This window comes from Peromyscus californicus, unplaced genomic scaffold, assembly GCF_007827085.1.
Source record: "Peromyscus californicus insignis strain IS unplaced genomic scaffold, ASM782708v3 Scaffold_4__1_contigs__length_199733344, whole genome shotgun sequence".
NCBI classification, from domain to species: Eukaryota; Metazoa; Chordata; class Mammalia; order Rodentia; family Cricetidae; genus Peromyscus; species Peromyscus californicus.
The window spans coordinates 87,353,019-87,374,794 of NW_026294562.1; the positions used below are offsets into that span (position 1 = coordinate 87,353,019).

A 21,776-nucleotide genomic window follows, 5' to 3' on the forward strand; every position below is an offset into this window, starting at 1 on the left:
AAGACTTTATTTTTATGTGTATGAATATTTTGCTTGCATGTATGTATGTGTACCATGCTCATGATGATCATGGCCAGAAAAGGGCATCTCATCCCTTGAAGCTGGAGTACAGACATTGTGAGCTGTCACGTGATTCTGAGACCTGAACCTAGGTCCCCTGCAGGAGCAGCAAGTGCTCTTGACCACTAAGCTATCTTTCCAGCTTCAAGGAAAGATGTTTAACCAGCTAAACCCAACTCTGAGAGTCTCCTAGGCATTGGAGAAACTGGCATCTAACATTGCTATTTTCCTTGTGACCAAGTTTTTTTTGTTTGTTTGTTTTCTACTTCTGTTATGAGAAAATTTGATTGCAAAGAGAATTCACACCTTTACATTGTCTGGAAAGAAAATAACAAAACCAGTCCTGTGGTAGAGAATGGAATTGGTTAGCTGAGAGCTTTATTTCAATTACCTAACTTAAAATTATTCAATACTATATGTAAATTCACTTTCTAATCAGAATGAATGAAGATATTTTATGGCCTAGATCCTAAAACAAAACCAAAACACTTCATTTTTAATAGTTATCAGTAGTTAACTTCTATTTTTGAACTTTCCTTTCTAGAAGTAAATGGGTTATAATAATTTGTTCCTAGGAGACCAGAAAACCTTACTTCCTGCGATAAACCATCAGTGAGTTGAAGTCAATGTCTATTTAAAGAGTAGCTATTCAGTAAGATATTCATTGAAAGAGGGAGGAAATCTAAGCCATCAGTTAGTCTAAGTTTAATGTCCTGGTCAAAGAGTAGCTATTCAATAAGATGTTCATTGGTTTATTGAAAGAGGGAGAGAATATGGGAACCAGATATGTGGCTCAGTTGGTGGGTTGCATGCAGGGCAAGCACAAGTCCTAGACTGGATCACAGGACCACGTAAACCACGTGTGGTGTGAACAGCACACCTATAATCCCAACACTTGACAGGTGGAAGTGAAGGATTAGAAGTTCAACATCATCCTCAGCTATGTAGTACATTTGAGGCCAGCCTGGACTACATGAGACCATCTCATTACAAACAAAATAAAAGAGAGCAAAAGAAAAATGAAAGAGGCGTGGTGGCACCTGTCTTTAATCCCAGCACTCAGGAAGCAGAAGCAAGTGGATCTGAGTCTGAGGCCAGCTTGATCTACAGAATGAGTTCCTAGACAGCCAGGGTTACACAGGGAAACCCTGCCAAGAGAGAGAGAGAGAGAGAGAGAGAGAGAGAGAGAGAGAGCTGAAAAATTGGCTCACTGGTTAAGAGCAGAGGACCTGAGGTCAGTTCTTAGCACCCATATCAGTGACTCACAATGGCCTATAACTCTAGCTCCAGGGGATCTGACACCCTCTTCTGGCCCCTGTGGATGGACACATACATACACACGCACACACAGATGGGGGTGTTAAATACATTTAAATGTGTAAATTTATTTTAAGTGCATGGGCATCTTTCCTGCATGTATATTTGTGCACCATGTGCATGTCTGGTACTTGTGGAGATGAGAAAAGGATGTTAGATTCCCTGAGACTCCAATTACAGGTGGTTGTGAGTTGCCATCTGGGTTCTAGAAATTGAGCCTAGGTCCTCTGGAAGAGCAATTGGTACTCTTAACTGCTGAGCCATCTCTCTAGCCCCAAAAATCAATCTTAAAAAAAAAAAAAATAACAATGTAAAGGAGTGGCTGTGGCAGGCGTGGCTCCGGGAGCAGTTTTACATGAGTGGAGGAGTGGAGTGGAATAGGCTGCCCTGACTGATTGTCTGTGCTTTGCAGGACAGCTCCGGGATGAGGCTGTGGAAAAGACGGTGGTTTGTGCTCGCTGATTACTGTTTGTTTTATTATAAAGGTGAGCTGGAGTCTCAGAGCACTAAGAGTTTTTTGTGCTAGAGAGACTGGTGAGGGAGTCCAAATGGGAGCTTTCTCAAATCTCGTTGCTGGAGCAGTGGCCTGAGCTAACTGATGCCTGTTGCCTTGCAAGAATGTTCTCTGGTGTGTGTGGCTGGTGACTTCAGCTTTACCCATCTAGGCTACAGAAGTTCAAGTTGTTGAATTCAAGTAAGAGTCAGTTATGGTCTCGAGACCCAGAGTCACATGGGTTTTGCCCCACTTGGACGTAGGTTACCTTGGAGGCCCCTGGAGAGCTGGAGGCAGTGGAATCACCCTGTCTGGGTGTCTCCTGTGGCACTGGACAGGGCACTTGAGCATTTATGGAGCTCTGTATAAAGCCAGGGACTAAGCAGTGTGGAATCTCAAAATACAGAAGAGAAGGACAAGTGTAGACTCTGCTGAGTGCTTTTGAAGACACCGAAGTCCATAGATTCTTCAGGGGAAATAGCAAGTGCTTGTCTTTGGGAATTCTGGGAAGATGTTTTAGAAGACTTAGGATTTGCATTTGACTTTTAAGGGTGGGTAGTGCTTTGTCTTCATGGGAGCAGAAGACACACTTGAGGAAAGTTCTAGATGCAGAAGGAGGTGGAAGGACAGACACATCTGTGTGGGCTGGATGAAGCTTGCATAGGGATTATCCTAGGAGATGAGACTGAAGAGGTGGGAGAGGGCCAGATGCAAGGGCTGTCACAAAAGGGCGGGGACATGGGGCTTAGTGTTGTGTCTGGTGGAGAGGCATGTGTGTCTCGAGTGGAAGAGCATCAGGGCTAATTCTGTCACTCTGCAGTGATGGGTGGCTGGTGAATGAAGGTGGAGGAAGGGTAGAACAGAAGTACCGCTCTCGTGCCCTCTCTGCCCTCGGAGAAAGTGCCCATGGCCCTCAACTTCTGTGGTCCCGTTAGTGCAGAGGTGCTGGTAAGCATTTGGTACAAGGGAAGGAGACAGTGCAGGCTGCGGAGATGCGGTTTGGACAGGATTCCCAGATGTTGTTCTGATGTGTTTTTCCATCCAAAGACAGCCGAGAAGAAGCAGTTCTCGGGAGCATCCCTCTGCCCAGCTACGTCATCTCCCCTGTGGCCCCGGAGGATCGCATAAGCCGCAAGTATTCCTTTAAGGTATTGTCCTTCTTCAGTCAGTCAGTCATCTTAAGAAACAGTGTTCTCAGGAACACCTTCATGGACGCAGCTGCCTTGGGGAGTGGGAAAGGAAGTTAGGAGGCTAGAGTCTCAGACTCAGGATAACAAGGTGTAAGTGACTTAAGAATAAAGCTATGGCCAGGCATGGTGGGCCCACACCTGTCATCCTGGTATCCAGGAGACAGAGGCAGGCACTCTGTGAGTGAAGGCCAGCCTGGTCTGGTTTACATAGCCTATTGATGTACTGTAGCCACTATTTTTTTTTTCTTTTCCGAGACAGGATTTCTCTGTGTAGCTTTGCGCCTTTCCTGGAACTCACTCTGTAGCCCAGGTTGGCCTGAAATTCACAGAGATCTACCTGCCTCTGCCTCCCAAGTGCTGGGATTAAAGGCATGCACCACCACCACCCAGCTTCTTTTTTTTTTTTTAATTTTTCTTTAATAAAAAAAAAAAAAGGTCATCACCTCAGCCATGAAGTTCAGCCCCTTCTCTTCCGTAGCTCAGGAACTGCTCTGAAATCATTTTGTTCAGTGGCTTCTGAGTCTTCCCTTTCCTGTTGCTGTGATAGACACCATGACCAGAAGCAAGTTACGGAGGAAAGGGTTTGTTTTGGGTTACGGTTCCAGAGGGATGAGTTCATCGGGGCAGGGAGGTGTGGCAGGCAGGGCCGCAGAAGTGGAAGCCGAGAGCTCACATTTTAAACTATAAGCACAAACCAGAGAGGGGGAACTAGCAGAAGCTGCAGGTTTTTAATCTCAAAGCCCGCCCCCAGGAGCTTTCTTCCTCCAGCAAGGCCGCCCCACCTGAACCTCATCAGATAGCAGCACTTGGGAGCTAAGTGTTCAAATACCAGAACCCATGGGGGATGCTTTTCATTCAAACTGCCACATTGGGGTTGAGTATCACCAGGGGTAAATCACTGGGGACCAGGAGAGACAGCCTGTGGAGTGGCTGTGTGCAATTTACCTTCCCACTTCATGGTAGGTGTGAGGTAGATGCCCATGTGTCCTCACTCCTCCTCTGTACTTCAGCCAGTGGTCTTTCCAAGATCTGATCACATCCTTTTGCAGCCCCAGCTTGGCTCCCTCAGTAGCTTTTCATTGATCTTTCACTGAACACAAACCCCTAATGTGACCTGCAAGGCCTGAGGACCCCGCCCTGGCAGCATGTACCACCCTTCCCTTTGCTCCCCCAAGGCGGCCATGCTGGCCTCACCTGTGAAGATGTACACTAAGTGATTTTGCTTTTTGGGGTCTGAGAGTCTTTTCCTCTTATCCAGGAGTTGCCTGTCAGGAGGAAGGCAGTTTGAATGTCTATTCTCACATGAGTCCAGGTCAGGTGTCCTCCTCTCTCGCTGTCCTCTCTATTGTCTGAGACAGGGTCTTGTGTGTATGTGTGTGTGTGTTTGTGTGTGTATATGTGTGTGTGTGTATGTGTGTATATGGTGGCTACAGTAAGTATTCACGTGTCCACATCCAGAGGCCAGAGCAGGACCACAGGTGTCTTCCTCTCTCCATATTGTTTGAGACAGGGTCTCTCACTGAACCAGAAGTGCACCATTTTGACCAGGGTAGTGTCTAGTGAGCTCTGGGGATCCACTTGTCTCTGCCCCCCAGTGCCCGACAATGGGGTTATAGATAGAGCCATGTGTGGCTTTCTGTGGGTTCTAGGCATTCAGGTCCTCATGCCTGCAGAACAAGTGTTTTGCCCACCGAGCCATCTCTGCAGCCCCTGAACCTCTTGATAGCACCTATCAGTGCGACAATGATAGTTACACTGCAGCACTCATCCACGGGTGTTTGTGAGTGGTGTTTGTGAGTGGCCGTGGCCTCCTGTAAGGCTGTCCCTCTGCCTTCTAGTACAGTGCTTCCCACATGGTAAACACTCAATAGATGGCGAATAATTGTGGGGGAAGTACACTTGAGAATTTGTCAGTCAGTTGGTGACTTTTGCATGCTCCTTTATTACCCATGTAGATTCTTGCTGTCCTGAAATCTGATCTTGGGGTTTGAGGAGGGAAGATCTGGGCTTCCTTCTTAGTATCGTGTTAGCACAGCCGTGTTCTGGGGCAGGTTGTTTCTGAGGTAGATGCTCCCTCACTCTCATCCTAGTTTCCTTCCGGTGTAGTCTGGTTTCTGTTCAGTCATAAAGTTGCCTTATAGGGTTGTGCTAGCTGAGGAACGTGGAGCTGAGAGGAAGGGACCATCCCCAGAGCCTCTTGCTGGACCACGGATGCCTCCTCAGGCACAGAGCACTTTGAGTTTAGGTCACTGGGCCAGATTCAAAGGAACTTGTATCTTCATTACCCTTACAGTCAGAGCATCTGATTGCCTCTGCACAGGCAGACTACAGCTGGGAACCTGGTCTTCAGGTGAGCAGCTAGGCACAAGCCTGCTGGCGGTAACTAGAGAACAAGGCTGTGTGCTCGTGCATGACTCCTGTGGTGGCTGCATGCTTGAAGTGTGTCCTAGGCTAATTGCTGGACAAGGCTGGCTCTCAGGATGCTTGTAGCGCAGGGCCTTGCTCTTTTGAACAGCTGCACTGGAGATCTTCCTGCATTTGCATCAGATGGGCTAGTGACTACCCCAGAACCCTCTGTGGTGTGCAGAGACTCTTGGCCTCATGGTCCAGGAGAACCTGTCTAAGGAATTCTGCTGGTACATGGGAGGGCGTGCACGAGTCTCTTCTTGTTCTTATTGCTGTAGCTCCTGCTTGCTAAAACAGAGGGGACCGAAAGGACACCTAAGACATTCAAAGTGGGGACATGAGGTTTCTTCTGCCACTGTGGAGACCTTGGCTGCAGGCAAAGTCTGCCCAGTCTCCCTCAGCACGGTTAGGTAGACTCAGACATATTAATGGGAGAAATAGGCCCATAGTTAATGTGCACTATGGGACTTGGATGTCAAGTGTGGGGAGAAGTAAATGCTGAAGGCTTCTCTGGGAGGATTTGTCCATCCATACTGAAAGCATGCTTATAAGTGTTTCCTCTGACTGGTCACTGGTAGGGTCTGCCTAGATTCCATAACAGAATTACCTGCATTTTTGTATAGGGCCTATGAGCATTACACAGAGAAGCCTGGGCTGGGAGTTAGACCAAGGTTCCAACCCTTCATTCACATTCATTCATTCAGCCAGTAGTGAGCACATACCATATGCTGGGCTGGGTATATGGTGGTGAGCAAAACAGGAAGTTTCCTTTTCATGTGAAGTTTGTAAAAGAAGCAGTGTCTGGTGATGGTAAGTAAGTGCTCTAAGAACCTCTTCCAGATGTGTCATGTGGGAGAGTTACCGAGCCTTTCAGATCCATTTGCCTCACCTGCAAAACAGGTCTGTCGTAGCCTCTCTAGGCTGCTGGGATTAAAAATTGACTAAAATTGTGGGCAGGAGCCACAGGATGGGTACTTTCACGATTTTCCCTTTTCTACAGCATCTTCCTGTGTAGATGGGGTGAGGTTTTTAACTGTAAGGTTAAAAGGCAGGCCACTGCCTTCTCAGGCTCAGGATATAGTGGTGTTTCCAACTGGAAGCCCTCAGAGTCACTGCTCTTTCTAGGCTTCCCACAGTGTATAGCCTTGAGGGGCCAAATGCACCAGCACTGCAGAATTCCAGTCAGATGTTGGTCAGCTCTGCCCAGATCCACGGTGTCTTTAAAAGACAGTAGCTGCTGCTTTAGGCACTCATCACATTTCATGCCAGTCGGAGCCCAGGACACTGAGCCACTTCTGTCTTGGAGTCTGGCAATCTAAGAACGTGGCATCTGGCTGTGACAGTTTTCAGATGTGAAGACAAACTGGCCGCCACTGGGGCTTCATCTAGTGGGAACACAGCCAAAGTTCCCCCTCTTTCTTGCTCCCAGAGAGAAGGTGTGCTAACCTGTCTGTCCTCCTGCTACAGGCTGTGCACACAGGAATGAGGGCGCTCATCTACAGCACCACCACAGCGGGCTCCCAGGCTGAGCACTCGGGCATGAGAACGTACTACTTCAGTGCTGACACCCTGGAGGACATGAACGCCTGGGTCAGGGCCATGAACCAGGCTGCACAGGTGCTGTCTCGGTCGTCACTGAAGAGGTCAGTTCTGGTGGAGGGTTCCCATGATAGGGGCTAGAAAAATTCCATAGAGCTTCAGTTCCGCTCTTCATGCTGTATTCAGGATGGCCATCTCTCTCAAGTACATTCTAGAACAAGTGCTTCTAGGAGAGTGTACAAATGCTAGCACATGTAGCTGCTCACCAGGCTGGAAGCTCCTCTAGCCAGCATCTAATGCCTTGGTGCCTGTGCCATGGCTGCTTAGGATACACATCCATGGAATCTGGCATATGTGTGTTCTCAGATTTTCTTATTTGTGGTAGAAGGGATAGAGATATTCCAAATCACATTCCCAGGTAATCTCTGTTAGGTTAACTGATATCCTTTAAAATAACTTTCTGTTTATGGCATAGATGTATACAGATATATGCAGGTTTCTTTCTTACCTTTAAAAAATCATTTTATTTGTTTGTTTATTTATTGATTTATTTATTGTGTGTGTGTGTGTGTGTGTGTGTGTGTGTGTGTGTGTGTGTGTACGTGTACTGATGCCATGGCACCACTTTGGAGGTCAGAGGACACCTTTTGGAAGTTTGTTCTCTCCTTCCATGATGTGCATCCCAGGAATTGAACTCAGGTTGTCAGGATTGGTAACAAGCACCATACCCATTGGACCATCTTTCTTGTCATTTTAAAGCATAAACAAGAACATCCATATTATTTAATACCGGTAGGCATAGATCACTATATCAGTCTTTATTCTGCTGCTATAACGAAATACCCAAGTCTGAGTAATATATAAAGAAAAGAGTTTTACTCACCTCACAGTTTTGGAGGCTGACGTCTAAGTGATGTGGTTTGGAATCTACCATGAGCACCCATACACACACCACTTACACTGTATCAAAGGCAAGTGCCACCATGATGGGAGTTCCTGAAAGAGGGAGACCAGTATCAGTCACTTTTGCTGCAGCATCTGCAGTGGCCTGATTGCCTTGACCTGGCACTAAGCCCTGCCCTTTCCTCCAATCACATTTGAGACCAGACTTCCAATCCGTGAACTTCTGGGATGAAGACCTCATCCAAACTCTGGTAACTGTTTAACTTGTCACCAGTGTGGCATCCACTGTGTGGTGTCCATCATGTGGCTGTGCTGTTGTGTCTTAAGACATGTGCCGGCTCTGAAGCATGTTTCCTAATGCTATTCTTATAAATAGTCCTATATCAAAACCCCTCCACCAGCTCTTCACACTTGAGTTCTTCGGATTGCTGGGTCAAAATATCACCCCTTTTTGTTTTATGTAATCCCACCAAACTGTCCCATAAGCAGCAAAGTGTGTTCCACTTGTGAGCATTGGCCCACACGTCTTTGCTGGTGGTCATTCTTATCAGTCTTTGGAGTTTACTGGTCTGCTGTGTAGAGTCAGGTTATCTTTTGTTTGTTTGTTTGTTTGTTTGTTTAAACACAGCATCTCATTTTATAACCCAGACTGTTTGAAGTCACAGTAGTCCTCCTGCCTCAGCCTCCAAAGTACAGAGATCACAGACATGAGCCACTGGACTCAGTAGTGTCTGGTTATGTTAATGCTGTGTCCCCATGGTGAGTAAAGACAAGCATAGAATGCTATTGGCTATAAAGAATGCTCTGACAGAAAGTGCCACATGCCCAGAACTTTTGGAGATTAATTACTTCGAGATTTGGACATCTCTATTCTACCAATGAATTACAGTTAATACCTGGTTTTGCAAGGGATTCTTGCTTAAGCATTTTCTCTGAAAATTACACCCTTTTTTGCTCCCAACAAACTCATAAAATTCCATCATATTTGCTCAAGTTTCCTTCCCTTTCAAAAGTTGGAAAAACTCTTGCCTTCTGAGTCAGAATAAAGATATGGTACCATTTTTCCCAACCACCTGGGAGATGAAATGGTCAACCAAACAGACAGAGACTCATTAACTGTTCCAGGTTTCTAGAATAAGATGCTCAGATGTTTGGTTAGTGACAGTGTTTTGTCGGGTAGGACAGAATCTTCTCTCTCCTCCAGTCTGGTGGTCCACTGACACCCTCTCTCCCCATTAGTGGTTGTGCCCTCCACCCCTGCAGCAGCCTCCTGTCTCGTAGTTCTCACCCAGATCTCCTGTCTTGTACTGTGTTTAGGAATGGTGGCATCTCTCAGTACTGTTGATTGCAGGTGCCTCTGAGGGGATGGGGATTATTGCTTCAGGTCCCTGAAGAGTTCAAGATACGCCTAGCTCTAGAGCAGCTGGTTTGGGGCTCAGAGACTGTCATTCTCTCAGGCTCTGGGCTGAGCAGGTCCTGGGAACATCTGGATCTGAGGGTGAGGGGCTTGTAGCACTCTTCAGCTCTGGCCATCCTGTTTGAAGCCCAGCAGAAGAGCCAGGGTCTTGCTCGAGAAGCACTGAGATGCACCCTCAGGCTGACCTCAGCCACACCGAGGCTCTCCACCATCCATGGTGGCCAGAGAAGGCACTCGATGATGCCTCTGGCCCTTCAAAACACATGCCTCACCCCCAGGACAAAATGGAGTCCTGTGGGCCACAGGGACTGAAAGCAGAGGGTTTGTCCCATGGGAAGGCTGAGGGCATCAGGCTGAGGACGTGGAAATAAATGGCTTGTTGAGATGAGTGGCAGAATACCAGTAGCCATCACCTAGACTGGCCAATGCACCCCTCGCCTCCTGCTGTATGTAGCTTTATCTTTTTTATTTTTATTTTATTTTGTGTGTATGGATATTTTGCCTGTATGTATGTATGTCTGTGTATGCCTGGCGCCCACTGGAATTAGCAGAAGGTGTTGGATTCCCTGGAACTGGAGCTATAGATGGTTGTGAGCTGCCTTGTGGGTGCTGGGCATCAAATCCAGGTCCTACAGAAGAGCAGCCAGTGTCCCTAACTTCTGAGCCGTCTCTCCAGGCCCTGTCCAGCCCACCCTCCATTCCTATTGTCTTGACCACCTCCGCCCAGGACTTGGTCTCTGCAGCCTTCAGATGTGGGTTCAGATTCTAGCTCCCTTCCCCATCCACCCCCGTCACTGTGTGAGAATTACTTGTATTTTTCACACGTCAGTTTCTCACAGTTCTTGAGATCCTCCCAAGGATTAAACACGGTTACTTAGCGAGGAGTCTGAGATGCAGTCAGTACTCCGTGTCAGATACGCTGGCTTCTGTAGCTCCTGGCATAGTAACACCATCCGCCCTTTTTTTTTTTTTTCTGTGCACCCTTTCAGTTTCAACTGTGAGTGTTTGAGAGAATCACACTCTCTTCTTTGCCAGTGTTATCTCCTAGCAGTGTGCTTAGCTCAGCCCCAGCTCCCCGAAGCCCTCCCTCTTCCTCTAGCCTTCTCCCAGGGAATTCCTTTTTACACCTCCTTGGCTGCACCTGATTTTCATCATCTTGTTTCCTACACAAGTTTTAGATCCCTGTGATACACACCCCACCCCACTTCCTGGGATGGAAGGGGGATGAGGTCCCATCCCGCCCCCCCTCTCTCTATTTCTATATTCTCACCATCACATCTGGACCTCGTTTGATTCCCTGGGGCTGTCTTGACACCCATCTTCCCAGCTTGTCTAAGGATGTGTTGTCTTTCCCAGAGATCCAAAGCACTGAACAGAGACGCCCGTTTGCATTTGCAGCTCACAAAATGGACAGGTGAGGGCTTATCAGAGCATACCTCAAGTCCTCTCAGCTTCTAAGCTTTGCTTCCAGTCCTGTCTTGGGACTGAAGGAACTCACATTCTAGTCACCTTTGGAGTAAATTCCCATTTCCTTGACAGGGCTTTTGAAGCTTGCACATATGCCTGGTCCCTACAAACTTACCTCTTGCCTTCCCTGTTCTCTGCGCCCCAACCACCTGGATCTCCCTGAACTTAGACTTGCACGGTTGGTCATCTGTTCATCTTTTATTCTGCAAATATTCATGAAGGGCATTTGATACTGAAATCATAGCAGTAGGAGAGGTAGTGTCTAATGCAACCTGCATTTGGGAGTGGGGGGAAAGTGCACTTAAGTCGGTAAGATGACTTTTACCATGATCTAAGCGTGGAGGCAGTAAGACAGAGAGAGGAAAAGGGTGGGGCAGTGGGTGAGAAGCAGCCACTTCTGTCTGAGTGATCAGAAAAGGCTGTGGAGAGGAGGCCTCCTAGTACAAGGAAGTCAGATGCACACAACTGAGGAAGAGCATATATGTGGGTCTGGTGGATGACTTGGTAAGCAAGCCTGACTGGAGTTTGATCCCCAAAACCCACATCAAAGAGGGATGGGGTAGCCAGATGCTGTGGCATGTGTCCATACCTCATCATCACAGTCTTGAAAGCAGCCCATTGAGTACCTGGCACAGAGTAAGTGTTCTCTTAAATGCATGGCTGTTTGACTGGCTGGCTGGGTGAGGGCATGACTTGAACTAAACAGCTGTGAAACCTTTCTACCTGTAAATTTCTCATATAGACTTGGCTGGCTGGCAAGATGCTTCAGCAGGTTGAGCGCTTTCCTCCAAGCCTGACAACCCAAGTTCGATTCCCTAGGACCCACAAGGTTGAAGGCGAGAACCAGCTCCAGCAAGTGGTTCTTTGTCCTCCACACCTGCACAGTGATACATTGCTCCCCCAACACCCCCCAAAAAAACTGTTTTAAAAGGTTGGAATGACAGGGTACAACGTGGACACTGCCCTGGGATTCTGTGTAAGGAACCAGCCTTCTCAGAAATGGCCCCACATTCAAGCTCTCTGTACTTTCTCTGGCCTTCCAGAATCTGTTCAACTCTGGGTGATGTATGGCTAGACAAGCCGCAGCAGAAGTACTTGATAAACACATTTTCAGCCTCGTGTCTGCAGATTTTGGAGTCAGATCTGATGGGGTTGGAGTCCCATGTGTGTTACTGGTGCCGGATCTGGCACAAGATGGTTCAGCTCTCTGAGCGTCACTTTCGTTAGCTGTGATGAAGTGACACCCAGTGTGTGGGTTTCTGTGGTTGACAGGAAGAGGCAGTGATGTGCTTTGCTCAGGGGTCTGCCTTGTGAGCAGGGATTACATCAGCACTCCCACTGGACTGGCCCTCCGTCCCATGAGAGACATCATGTTGTAAGTCACCCCACGGGGGGTGTCCTCAGCCTCTCTAGGCACAGCAGAGCTGACCCATGAGAGACATCGTGTTGTAAGTCACCCCACGGGGGGTGTCCTCAGCCTCTCTAGGCACGGCAGAGCTGACCTGGTAGTGTTGTTGCAGGGATGAGAGGCGGGCTTTGTCAAGTTCCTGGCACACAGTAGGACCTTGCATATATGGCAACAATGGCATCAGCTTTAAAACATGTATGACCCTGGCTGAGACTGTGGAGTTTTCAGCCTCACAAAGGATTTTGTCGCATGCCACTCTGATGCAGGAGTGACTCACTGGGGAGACAGCTGAAGAAGGCTACAGAGTGTCCTTAGCACAGTCAGGTCCACTGTTGCTAATTCAGGTAAAGCGGAGCCAGTTGAAGAGGAGTGAGAGATTTTTCCCTGGGGTGAGGGCCAGGGGCTGCCCTATTTAACTTGGAGAGGGAAGAAGGAAGCGGCTCCTGTCTCCATTGCTCTCAGTGGCTCCTTCCTCAACGCTAAGCACTAACCAGAGTGAAGGAACCTGCCTGCCGGCCTTCCAGGTACTGTGAGGCCCCATCTCTTCAGTCTGTAGATGGTGCCCAGCTTGGGTCCTCGCTTTGAACTCACCTCCTTCCGAGACTGGGGACCAGTGCTCAGGACTCCAGCAGGAACCCATCTGGGAAGGGTTTATGGCACCTCGACTCTAGACCCCTGTGGTCTGGTGGCCAGCCCTCTGAATGATACCATCATCAGCAGTGGAGGGCTACTTTACCCGTTCCTGCCCTCGTGCTAAATTGAGCAGTGCAGATTTCTTTTGTGACAGGTCTTCTGATTTGAGAAGTCATGTGGTAAATTATTGAATATGTAGAGAGACCAGGAGAAAACAAATTTGGGGGGGGGCGGGGGTTTTTAAAGCCCCTGACTTAGTAAGTTGTTTAATATTGAAGTCAGGCAAGGTTAGGGAGCAGGAAACGCTGCCTGCCTATCTGAGCCACAGACTGAACACTTGGGGCATAAAGCTGTCTCTTTAAGTCCTGGAAGCCACAAGGATAAGGAGCTTCGTAACCCCAAAATCTTAGGGGTGAGAACTGTACCAGGTAGGGAGCAGACTCTGCTCTCTCAACCCTAGAGGTTTATTCTGCAGGAAATTCTGCTGTTAACCCAAATATAGATGTAATTGACCCTCATCAAATTGATTTTCAGGAAGTATTAGCTTGTGTGGGAGGGTGTATCCTACTTTGGATGTGCAATAAAAACCAAGATTTATTGTTCTAAAGTTAGCTCTGAGAAGAGAGGAGACCAGCCAACTCCATGACTTTGGGGTCCGCAGCGTTTCCTCAGTTCTGACGACGAGTACATGATAGTAGAGTGTTTGTCTGACTCTTATCTTCAGGGCATGGAATAAGAACACAGAGCTACTTGGAGATGGAGATAAAGCCCAGCTGGTAGAATGATTGTCTAACAGGCATAAACCATGGGTTCCAGCCCTACCATAGCATGTACCAGGCCTGGCATCCCAGAACCGGGGAGGTAGAGGCAGGCTTCCTCAGCTACATAAGAGTTTGAGGATAGCCTGGAATTCATGAGATTCCTCCCTCCCTCCCCCCCAAAAAGATACAGCTCTTTGGGTTTCCAAGCTGGAGTGACCACTTGGCAGTGTGGGAACACATGAAAGCACAGAACCACTGTGGCACTCCCAGGGATGAGCCAGAAGGCAGCTGTAGAGCACAGCCTGTAAGGATGAGAGACAGCGTTGAGGACAGAGGCCAAGGTCAGCACCTCAAAGGCTGCTGCTGCTGGGGTCCACTGATAAAGAAAAGGAAGAGAGTCCAATCAAACTGCTCAGCTATCCTGTGGAACAGAATTTCTCCATGAGCTTACAGTGAGACTTGATTTAAAGTATTTGTGTGTGTGTGTGTGTGTGTGTGTGTGTGTGTACAAATGCTGGTGTGCACGTGGCATTCATACGACAACTTCCATCCAGTTGATTCTTTCCCTCTGCAATGTGGTTTCTGGGGATGGAAATCAGGTTGTCAGTGTTAATGGTGGTGTAATCCTTAAAGGCAAGAGGATGGAGAGTTCAAGGTAATTCTCAGTTACATAGCAAGTTCAAGGTCAGCCTGGACCCCTCCTTGAGGCATAGAGTTGGCAAGGTGGCTCAGCAGGTGAAAGTACGTGCCACCAAGGCTGGCAACCTGAATTCTGTCCCCAGGAGCTACATGGTGAAAGGAGAGATCTGACTGTTGCGAGTTGTGTCCTCCACACACGCACCATGGCACACGTGCACACACAAAATAATAGGTAGACAATCAGTCACCTCCACACACGCACCATGACACATGTGCACACACAAAATAATAGGTAGACAATCAGTCACCTCCACACACGCACCATGGCACTTGTGCACACACAAAATAATAGGTAGACAATCAGTCACCTCCACACACGCACCATGACACACGTGCACACACAAAATAATAGGTAGACAATCAATCACCTCCACACACGCACCATGGCACACGTGCACACACAAAATAATAGGTAGACCATCAATCACCTCCACACACACCCCATGACACACGTGCACACACAAAATAATAGGTAGACAATCAATCACGTCCACACATGCACCATGACACACGTGCACACACAAAATAATAGGTAAACAATCAGTCACCTTCACACACGCACCATGACACATGTGCACACACAAAATAATAGGTAGACAATCAGTCACCTCCACACATGCACCATGGCACATGTGCACACACAAAATAATAGGTAGACAATCAGTCACCTCCACACATGCACCATGACACATGTGCACACACAAAATAATAGGTAGACAATCAGTCACCTCCACACATGCACCATGGCACACGTGCACACACAAAATAATAGGTAGACAATCAATCACGTCCACACATGCACCATGACACATGTGCACACACAAAATAATAGGTAGACAATCAATCACCTCCACACATGCACCATGGCACATGTGCACACACAAAATAATAGGTAGACAAATAAATAATAAAGAATTGTAGGGAAGCCGGGAAATGGTGGCACACACCTTTAATCCCAGCACTCAGGAGGCAGAGGCTGGTGGATCTCTTAAGTTCAAGGCCAGCCTGGTCTACACAGTGAGTTCTAGAACAGCCAGGGCTACACAGAGAAACCCTGTCTTAGAAAAACAAAACAAAAAATTATAGAAAAGTACAGATAACCTTTATTTCCACATAACTTGGGATTTCTGTGGCGAAGGCATTCAAACGTTGAGAGTGGTGAGTGAGACCGCTTGCTGGACTCTGCAGCCCACACTTAGACCTGTACACAAGAGCAGCCCTTGTGCTGGGAATTGCATTCTTCTGTCCCCTGGACTAGCGTGAATCTGCACTCATCCTGGAAAGCTGAGCTTCTGGGTGGTCACAGGGCTCTGATCACCATGTTATAAATATAGCGGGGTTCTGCTGTGTGCTCCCAGATCAAAGTGGAGACAGTCATGGCTGAGCCATCATAGAGCCATGTATCTGAAGGGCAGGACCTTTTCACTGAGTTCCTGCTCATTTTTCCATCTATGCTGGAGTGAGTCCGTCCGACTCCAGCGAGCTATTGTTCTGTCTTGAGTGGTGGTACTGCATACAGAACTAGGATCTGTCTCTTGGAGGCTTCCAGGGTGGGCAAGCCTTGACAGGTGAGCCCTGCCCAGTGTCACAGAGCCCCTCGTCTAGCCTCAGCTCACACCTTTAGTCATCACCCAGTACCTCTCCTGACACTTGCCAGGTTTGTGTGTATGTGGAGTGGAGGTGAAGGTGGCAGTGGAGGTGAGGGTGGAAAGGCAGTGGGAGGCAGAAGCTGAAGTGGGTGGTCTGGGGTGGCAGTTTCAGTGTGGTGATTATTACACCGAGGGAGTGTGCCAAGGGTGGCTTTCTGGAGGAGGTGGTATTTAAACCAGGTTCCCTCAGCAATAGAAAGGACTGGGCATGGGGGCAGGTTCCAGAGATGAGTACAGAATGCCATTGGGGAGTTCTGACTGTGGTGTGGGCTGAATATGCTGCTGCCGTTACAGGGACATGGACAAGGTGGAGCGGCAGGCCATGCCACAGGCCAACCACACCGACACCTGTCAAGAATGTGGCCATGTGGGACCTGGGCACTCGAGAGATTGTCCTCATCGAGGCTATGAAGACTCCTATGGCTTCGACAGGAGGGAGCCGGAGGAGGAGCGCTTCCGCTCTCAAAGAGACCCACTGGAGGGCAGGCGGGACAGGAGCAAGGCCAGGTCCCCGTACTTGCCAGCTGAGGAGGATGCCTTATTTGTGGATCTACCCGGTGGTCCCCGAGGCCAGCAAGCACAGCCACAGCGGGCCGAGAAGAATGGCATGCCACCTGTCTCTTATGGCCCAGGAGAACAAAATGGGACCAGTGGGTACCAGCGTGCTGCTGCTCCCAGGGCCAACCCAGAGAAACACAGCCAGAGGAAGATGGCCCAGGCAGAACACTGGGCAAAGGCTCAGAAGGGGGATGGAAGGAGGTCAGTCATCGTGTTGATGTGTGGCTAATGAACAGGGTAAATGGGTGTGTGTGTGTGTGTGTGTGTGTGTGTGTGTGTGTGTGTGTGAGAGAGAGAGAGAGAGAGAGAGAGAGAGAGAACAGCTGTCATTTCCCCAGTACCTGCTCAGCTAATTAACCTCTCTACCTCTATGAGAATACCCTTAGTAGCCCTCCAAGAAGGGATGATAGCTCTAATTTATAGACCAGAGGGATGGGGAAGGGAAGCAGCCTGCCTAGGACACACAGATTAGTGGCAGGGCCAGAGTTTAAAGTGTGGTCTGGGGACACAGACACAGCCAGCGGTGTCACTAACTGGTTGACTCTTACACTGCTGCCCCTCTGCTTCTGAGGAGTCCCTATAGACTCTTGAAGGCACTGAGACCCAGCTGTCACCCCCAGATGCCTGGAGGAGTCCAGGGAAGAGCCTAGGCACTACAGACATTCGTCTGTCCTGTCAGGGAGCACAAACTGTCCACCTGGGGCTCTGGAAGCTGGCATTGCTCTTGGGAGAATAGCTGCAGCCTGTCATCAGAGGTGGGCATGGTGTCCATGTGTGTCTGGCCCACATGGCTGTGAACAAACTAAAGAACTTCATTTAGCGACATGGCCGTGGGGCTGACCAGAGGGGAAGCCTTCTGTGTTGTAACTAAGAGACTTGCCCCTTCTCCTTAGGAAAGAGCAGGTGTCAGCTCTATTTATTTAAATGTTGTGTTTTACTGAAAACAAAAGGCTGTAGCCCCAGAACAGAGGGGAGTGGCACTGTTGTCCTTGGTGCTGAGCCGGTAGTTGTGAGGTGACCCATGGCTGAGTGAGGTTGCAAAGCCGATAGGGTTATATCATAGAGCCTCATAGTTGAAGGTCAGGCATTTAAATTAACAAAAAGAGCGATAGGAGGCGTGACTGGAAGGTTTTATACCCTGAGTGATTGGCTCTGATGATGTTACTGCTACAGAGCTGGGAGGAGGTGGCGGCTGCAGCAGCCCAGGGTGGTAATGTCACACATGGAAACAACAGATGAGGTTAGAAAGGGTGGTGTGTATGTCCGTGCTTTAGATGTGCATGGTGAAGGGGAGGGAGCGGCGAGAATAAGCCCTCGAATTGGGACTTGAGCAAGTGAGTAGCAGCTGAGATGAGGAAGGCTGAGGAAGGTCTTTTTTTCTTCCAGTAAGTGTCTTTGACTTAGGTAGGGACATCTTGTATTGCCCGTCTTGATAGAGCTAACAACTTTTTTCACTTGAAAAAAAATTTGAATTTATGTGTATAGCTGTTTTGCCTGCATATATGTTTGTGTACTAGATGTGTGGCCAGTGCCTACAGAGGCCAGAAGAGAACACTGGGTCCCCTAGAACTGGAGTTAGAAACGGTATCATGTGGATGCTAGGAACCAAACCTGAGTCCTCTACAGGAACAGCAAGTGCTCTTCACAGCCAAGCTGTCTCTCTATACCCTTTTCTTTCTTTCTTTCTTTCTTTCTTTCTTTCTTTCTTTCTTTCTTTCTTTCTTTCTTTCTTTCTTTCTTTCTTTCTTTCTTTCTTTCTTTCTTTCTTTCTTTCTCTTTCTTTCTTTCTTTCTTACAGGATCTCACTATGTAGCCCAGGCTGGCCTCAAACTCACAGAGCTCCACCTGCCTTTACCTTCCAAGTGCCGTGATGAAAGACGCACACACCACACCCAGGCAGAGTAGTTTCAAAGTTTAAGTCTGAAGGCAGTTGACTATAGGAATGAAGGGGTCACTGGGATGCCTGGCCAGTGAGAACCTTTCATAGGACAAAATATTTGCAAAAAAGCAGACAACTGAGGTTCTAACTGGTTACTGATGAAATGTGTCTCCGTAAGCCTTTCTGACAGCCCACAGACATCCCTTACTTCACTACACACAATGGCCTGTCCTGCAGGAGGCATGGGGGCGGCATGTATCAGGGAGCCAAAGGGTGAGTGGTCAGCACGGGAATGAGAGGCGGTGGCACTGAGGGCTGATGGTGCTAGTGTTCCCCAGGATGTGAGGTAGGAGTTGGTGCCGTTCTTACCTAAAGGGCAGGGGGAGGGGCGATCATCTGTCTGTAGAGAGCAGTTCACTGGCCTTAGAGGTCACTGCAGAGCCCAGTGGTGGAAACTGATCTTAGTGGGATCGAAAGTGGGTCACAGTGAATCAGTCCTGAAGTGAGTCCCGAAAGCAGAGTATAGAGGAGAATGCCCATCAGCCCGAGGCTGCACCATGTCTCGAAAGGACTGCATCCTACATTCCCAGATATTTATCCTTAAGGATGTATGTAGCTGGGCTCACCAGAGGGTAGCTGTCAGTTCTGGGCCGGTCTGTTCTACATACACACACTCTCTCTCATATATATATAAGTATAATTGTAATGTCCATTAGTGAGTGACAAATGGATCTGGCTGCTTAAGGAAGGAACTTGATCCATTTTCCATTTGAAAATGCAGAGAAAGAAGCTGGCTACCTCTACTTTGTGTATAGTTAAGACGGTGCTGACCTCAATGTCACTGGACAGAGCACATAGTGGCGTTGGAAGGAAGACTGTTAGACTGCTTTGGTCCACGTGGGGAACTCTTTCTAACTTATCCCCATATTTTGAGATACATCTCTATTGCTTTCCCTATCACTTAACTCTGTCGGAATGGGGATAGCAGGAGTCTCCCATACCCTGCGTCCTAACTTGTCCTGCGAGCTTGTTTTTGAAATGTGCGCGCCTGCTATCTCCACCCGCACCCAGTGTTTAAAGTAAAGTGCACTTGTCGGATGAAAAGGTGGGGTGGGGCCGGGGATTAGAAGTGGATTTGAGGGAACACAATAGGAAATGAAAGGCCTGCATGATTGATGCGGAAGCTAGTTTGAGGAACTCCTGCAGCACACATGAGTGGTCACCAAGTTGATCTTATGCTTTGACGGGACTGTATCTGGAGTGACTTTCTCAGGATATCCTGTTTAGCTTTTCTGTTCTTGGAGCCACAGAGCAGGTAGGAGACCAGGAGGTCCTGATCCCATCTGTGGAAGGCCAGGCTAGACACATGCCTGTTGTCAGGACAGAGCTTCCCCAGGAGCACCCACGGCTCCTGCTCCTGGGACCTGTCGTGGCCCTCCCTCCATCAGCCAGTTAATTATTACAGTTTGGCCTCAGGAGCCAATGCCCACCATCATCCTACTATCTGAGGTCACCTCAAATGGCAGACAGTGTGTAAATGGAAGGCGTGGACTGGAGGATGGGCTCAGCATTTGGGGCACTGTCCGGTGGGTGTGGGGGTGGAGGGGTGCTGCGAGGGCTGGAGAGACAGAAGGAGCTTGGCCGGGACATACTTTGCATACTTCAAGTTTTACTTCAGGCAGAATGAACAATGGTTACAAAGTCCTGACCTCCAGGGGAGGCCACCTCTGAGGGTTTGGGTGCTGCTACCACATCAGACATGGGCTTTGGGAAAATGAATGAAAACTCTGCCACCTAGTGGCAAGCAGGCACACTTGCATGCTAGACAGGTTTTGGCTGAAGAGATCTTAAAATTACTCTGACTGAATGAAAAGAAACTGTTAAAGGGAAGCTACCATATTTGATGGCACCCATTTCTACTCCTCACAATGATCTAGTCAGAGGTTCTTATTACTCACATTTTATAGAATGGGAAGTGAGACTCAGAAAAGACACAGACCTGAGGTCAGACAGATATAAATGATTTTATTTGTTTGTTTATTTATTTAGTTTTTTTTTTTTTTTTGAGACAATGTTTCTTTGTGAAACAGTCCTGGCTGTCCTGGAACTCACTCTGTAGACCAGGCTGGCCTCAAACGCACAGAGATCTGCCTGCCTCTGCCTCCCAAGTGCTGGGATTAAAGGTGTGTGGCACCACCGCCTGGCCCTCAAAACTATATTTTAGATAAGGTCTTGAACCCAGGGCTTTGTGCATTCTTTGCAAGGATTCTTAGCAACCAAGCTATATCCTAGCCCTGTATTTAAAAGATTTTTTAGATTTATTTTATATGTATGAATGTTTTGCCTGCATGTATGTGTACCATGTGTGTTTCTGCTGTCTGTAGAGGTCAGAAAAAAGAGTCCGAGTCCCTGGAACTGGAGTTACAGATGGTTGTGAGCCACCACATAGGTGCTGGGAATTGAACCCGGGTCCTTTGCAGGAGCAGCCAATGCTAAGGCTTCCCTCCATCTTTTACTTTTAACCAAAAAGGAATAATTATGGAGTTAGAGAGATGGCAGTTGGCAAGCTTGAGAACCTGAGTTCAGGTTCAGTCCATATAAATGCCAGGTGTTTCATCTATGCCAGGCAATTCCAGTGTTAGGGGACAGACGGATGGATCTGGGAGCTCACTGGCCAGCCAGCTTAGTCTGAACAAGAAGTTCCAGGCCAATGAGAGACACTGTCTGAAGGGAACAGGTAGAGTGTTAGAGCAGGATACTTGATGTCTTCTTCTGGATACACACATGTACATGGGCATCCACACCTGAATACATGTGCACACACACAAAAACACACACACATACATGCACCATGCATCTAAAAAAAGTAATAATTATATATTGATGGAATAGATGGGATATTCTAATATGTGCATACATTGTGAAGTGGTTGAAACAAGATAATTAACACTCATCACCTCACCCACATATCTTTTATGTGTGTATGTGGTGAGAATACTCAGTCTTGAAGTATATATCATTAGTAGCTGTGGTCAACATGTTGTGCAGTGGGGCTCTAATACATGCTCCCTTGATCTGGTTGAAGGTTTGCACACACTGACCAACATCTCCCTCTTTATCCTGCCGACCCCAGCTCTGGTAATGACAGCTTTACTCATTTCTTCTCTGTGTCCCACGTAGAAATGAGAGTGTACAGTGTCTGGCTTAAGTCGGGAACCTGCCTTTTGAACAAGGCCTTGGGTACTGCTGCTGCCACTGCCTTCACTGACCATGGTTGGAGTTAGCATCGGCCCAGAGCAATGTCTGACACACAGTAATGCACTGTGTACAAGTTTGCTATGTGACGTTGATAAGACAGAACCAGGATTTGAACTCTGGCTTCTGTAACCCCAGAGCC

The 21,776-nt window shown here is 48.1% G+C and overlaps 1 protein-coding gene across 11 annotated transcripts in view; it reads left to right on the forward strand.

Annotated features, from left to right (window-relative positions):
• Nucleotides 1-21,776, forward strand: part of Plekha7 (pleckstrin homology domain containing A7) — a 191,176-nt gene that overhangs the window by 132,256 nt on the left and 37,144 nt on the right. For all 11 annotated transcript variants that reach the window (XR_008223199.1, XM_052763114.1, XM_052763116.1 and 8 more), the window contains 4 exons: nt 1,790-1,862; nt 2,918-3,018; nt 6,934-7,109; nt 16,237-16,701. Coding sequence is in view for 10 of the 11 variants with exons in the window: in XM_052763114.1 (XP_052619074.1) it covers nt 1,790-1,862; nt 2,918-3,018; nt 6,934-7,109; nt 16,237-16,701 (815 nt within the window). In the remaining variant the exon portion in view is untranslated. The remainder of the gene's footprint in view (nt 1-1,789; nt 1,863-2,917; nt 3,019-6,933; nt 7,110-16,236; nt 16,702-21,776) is intronic.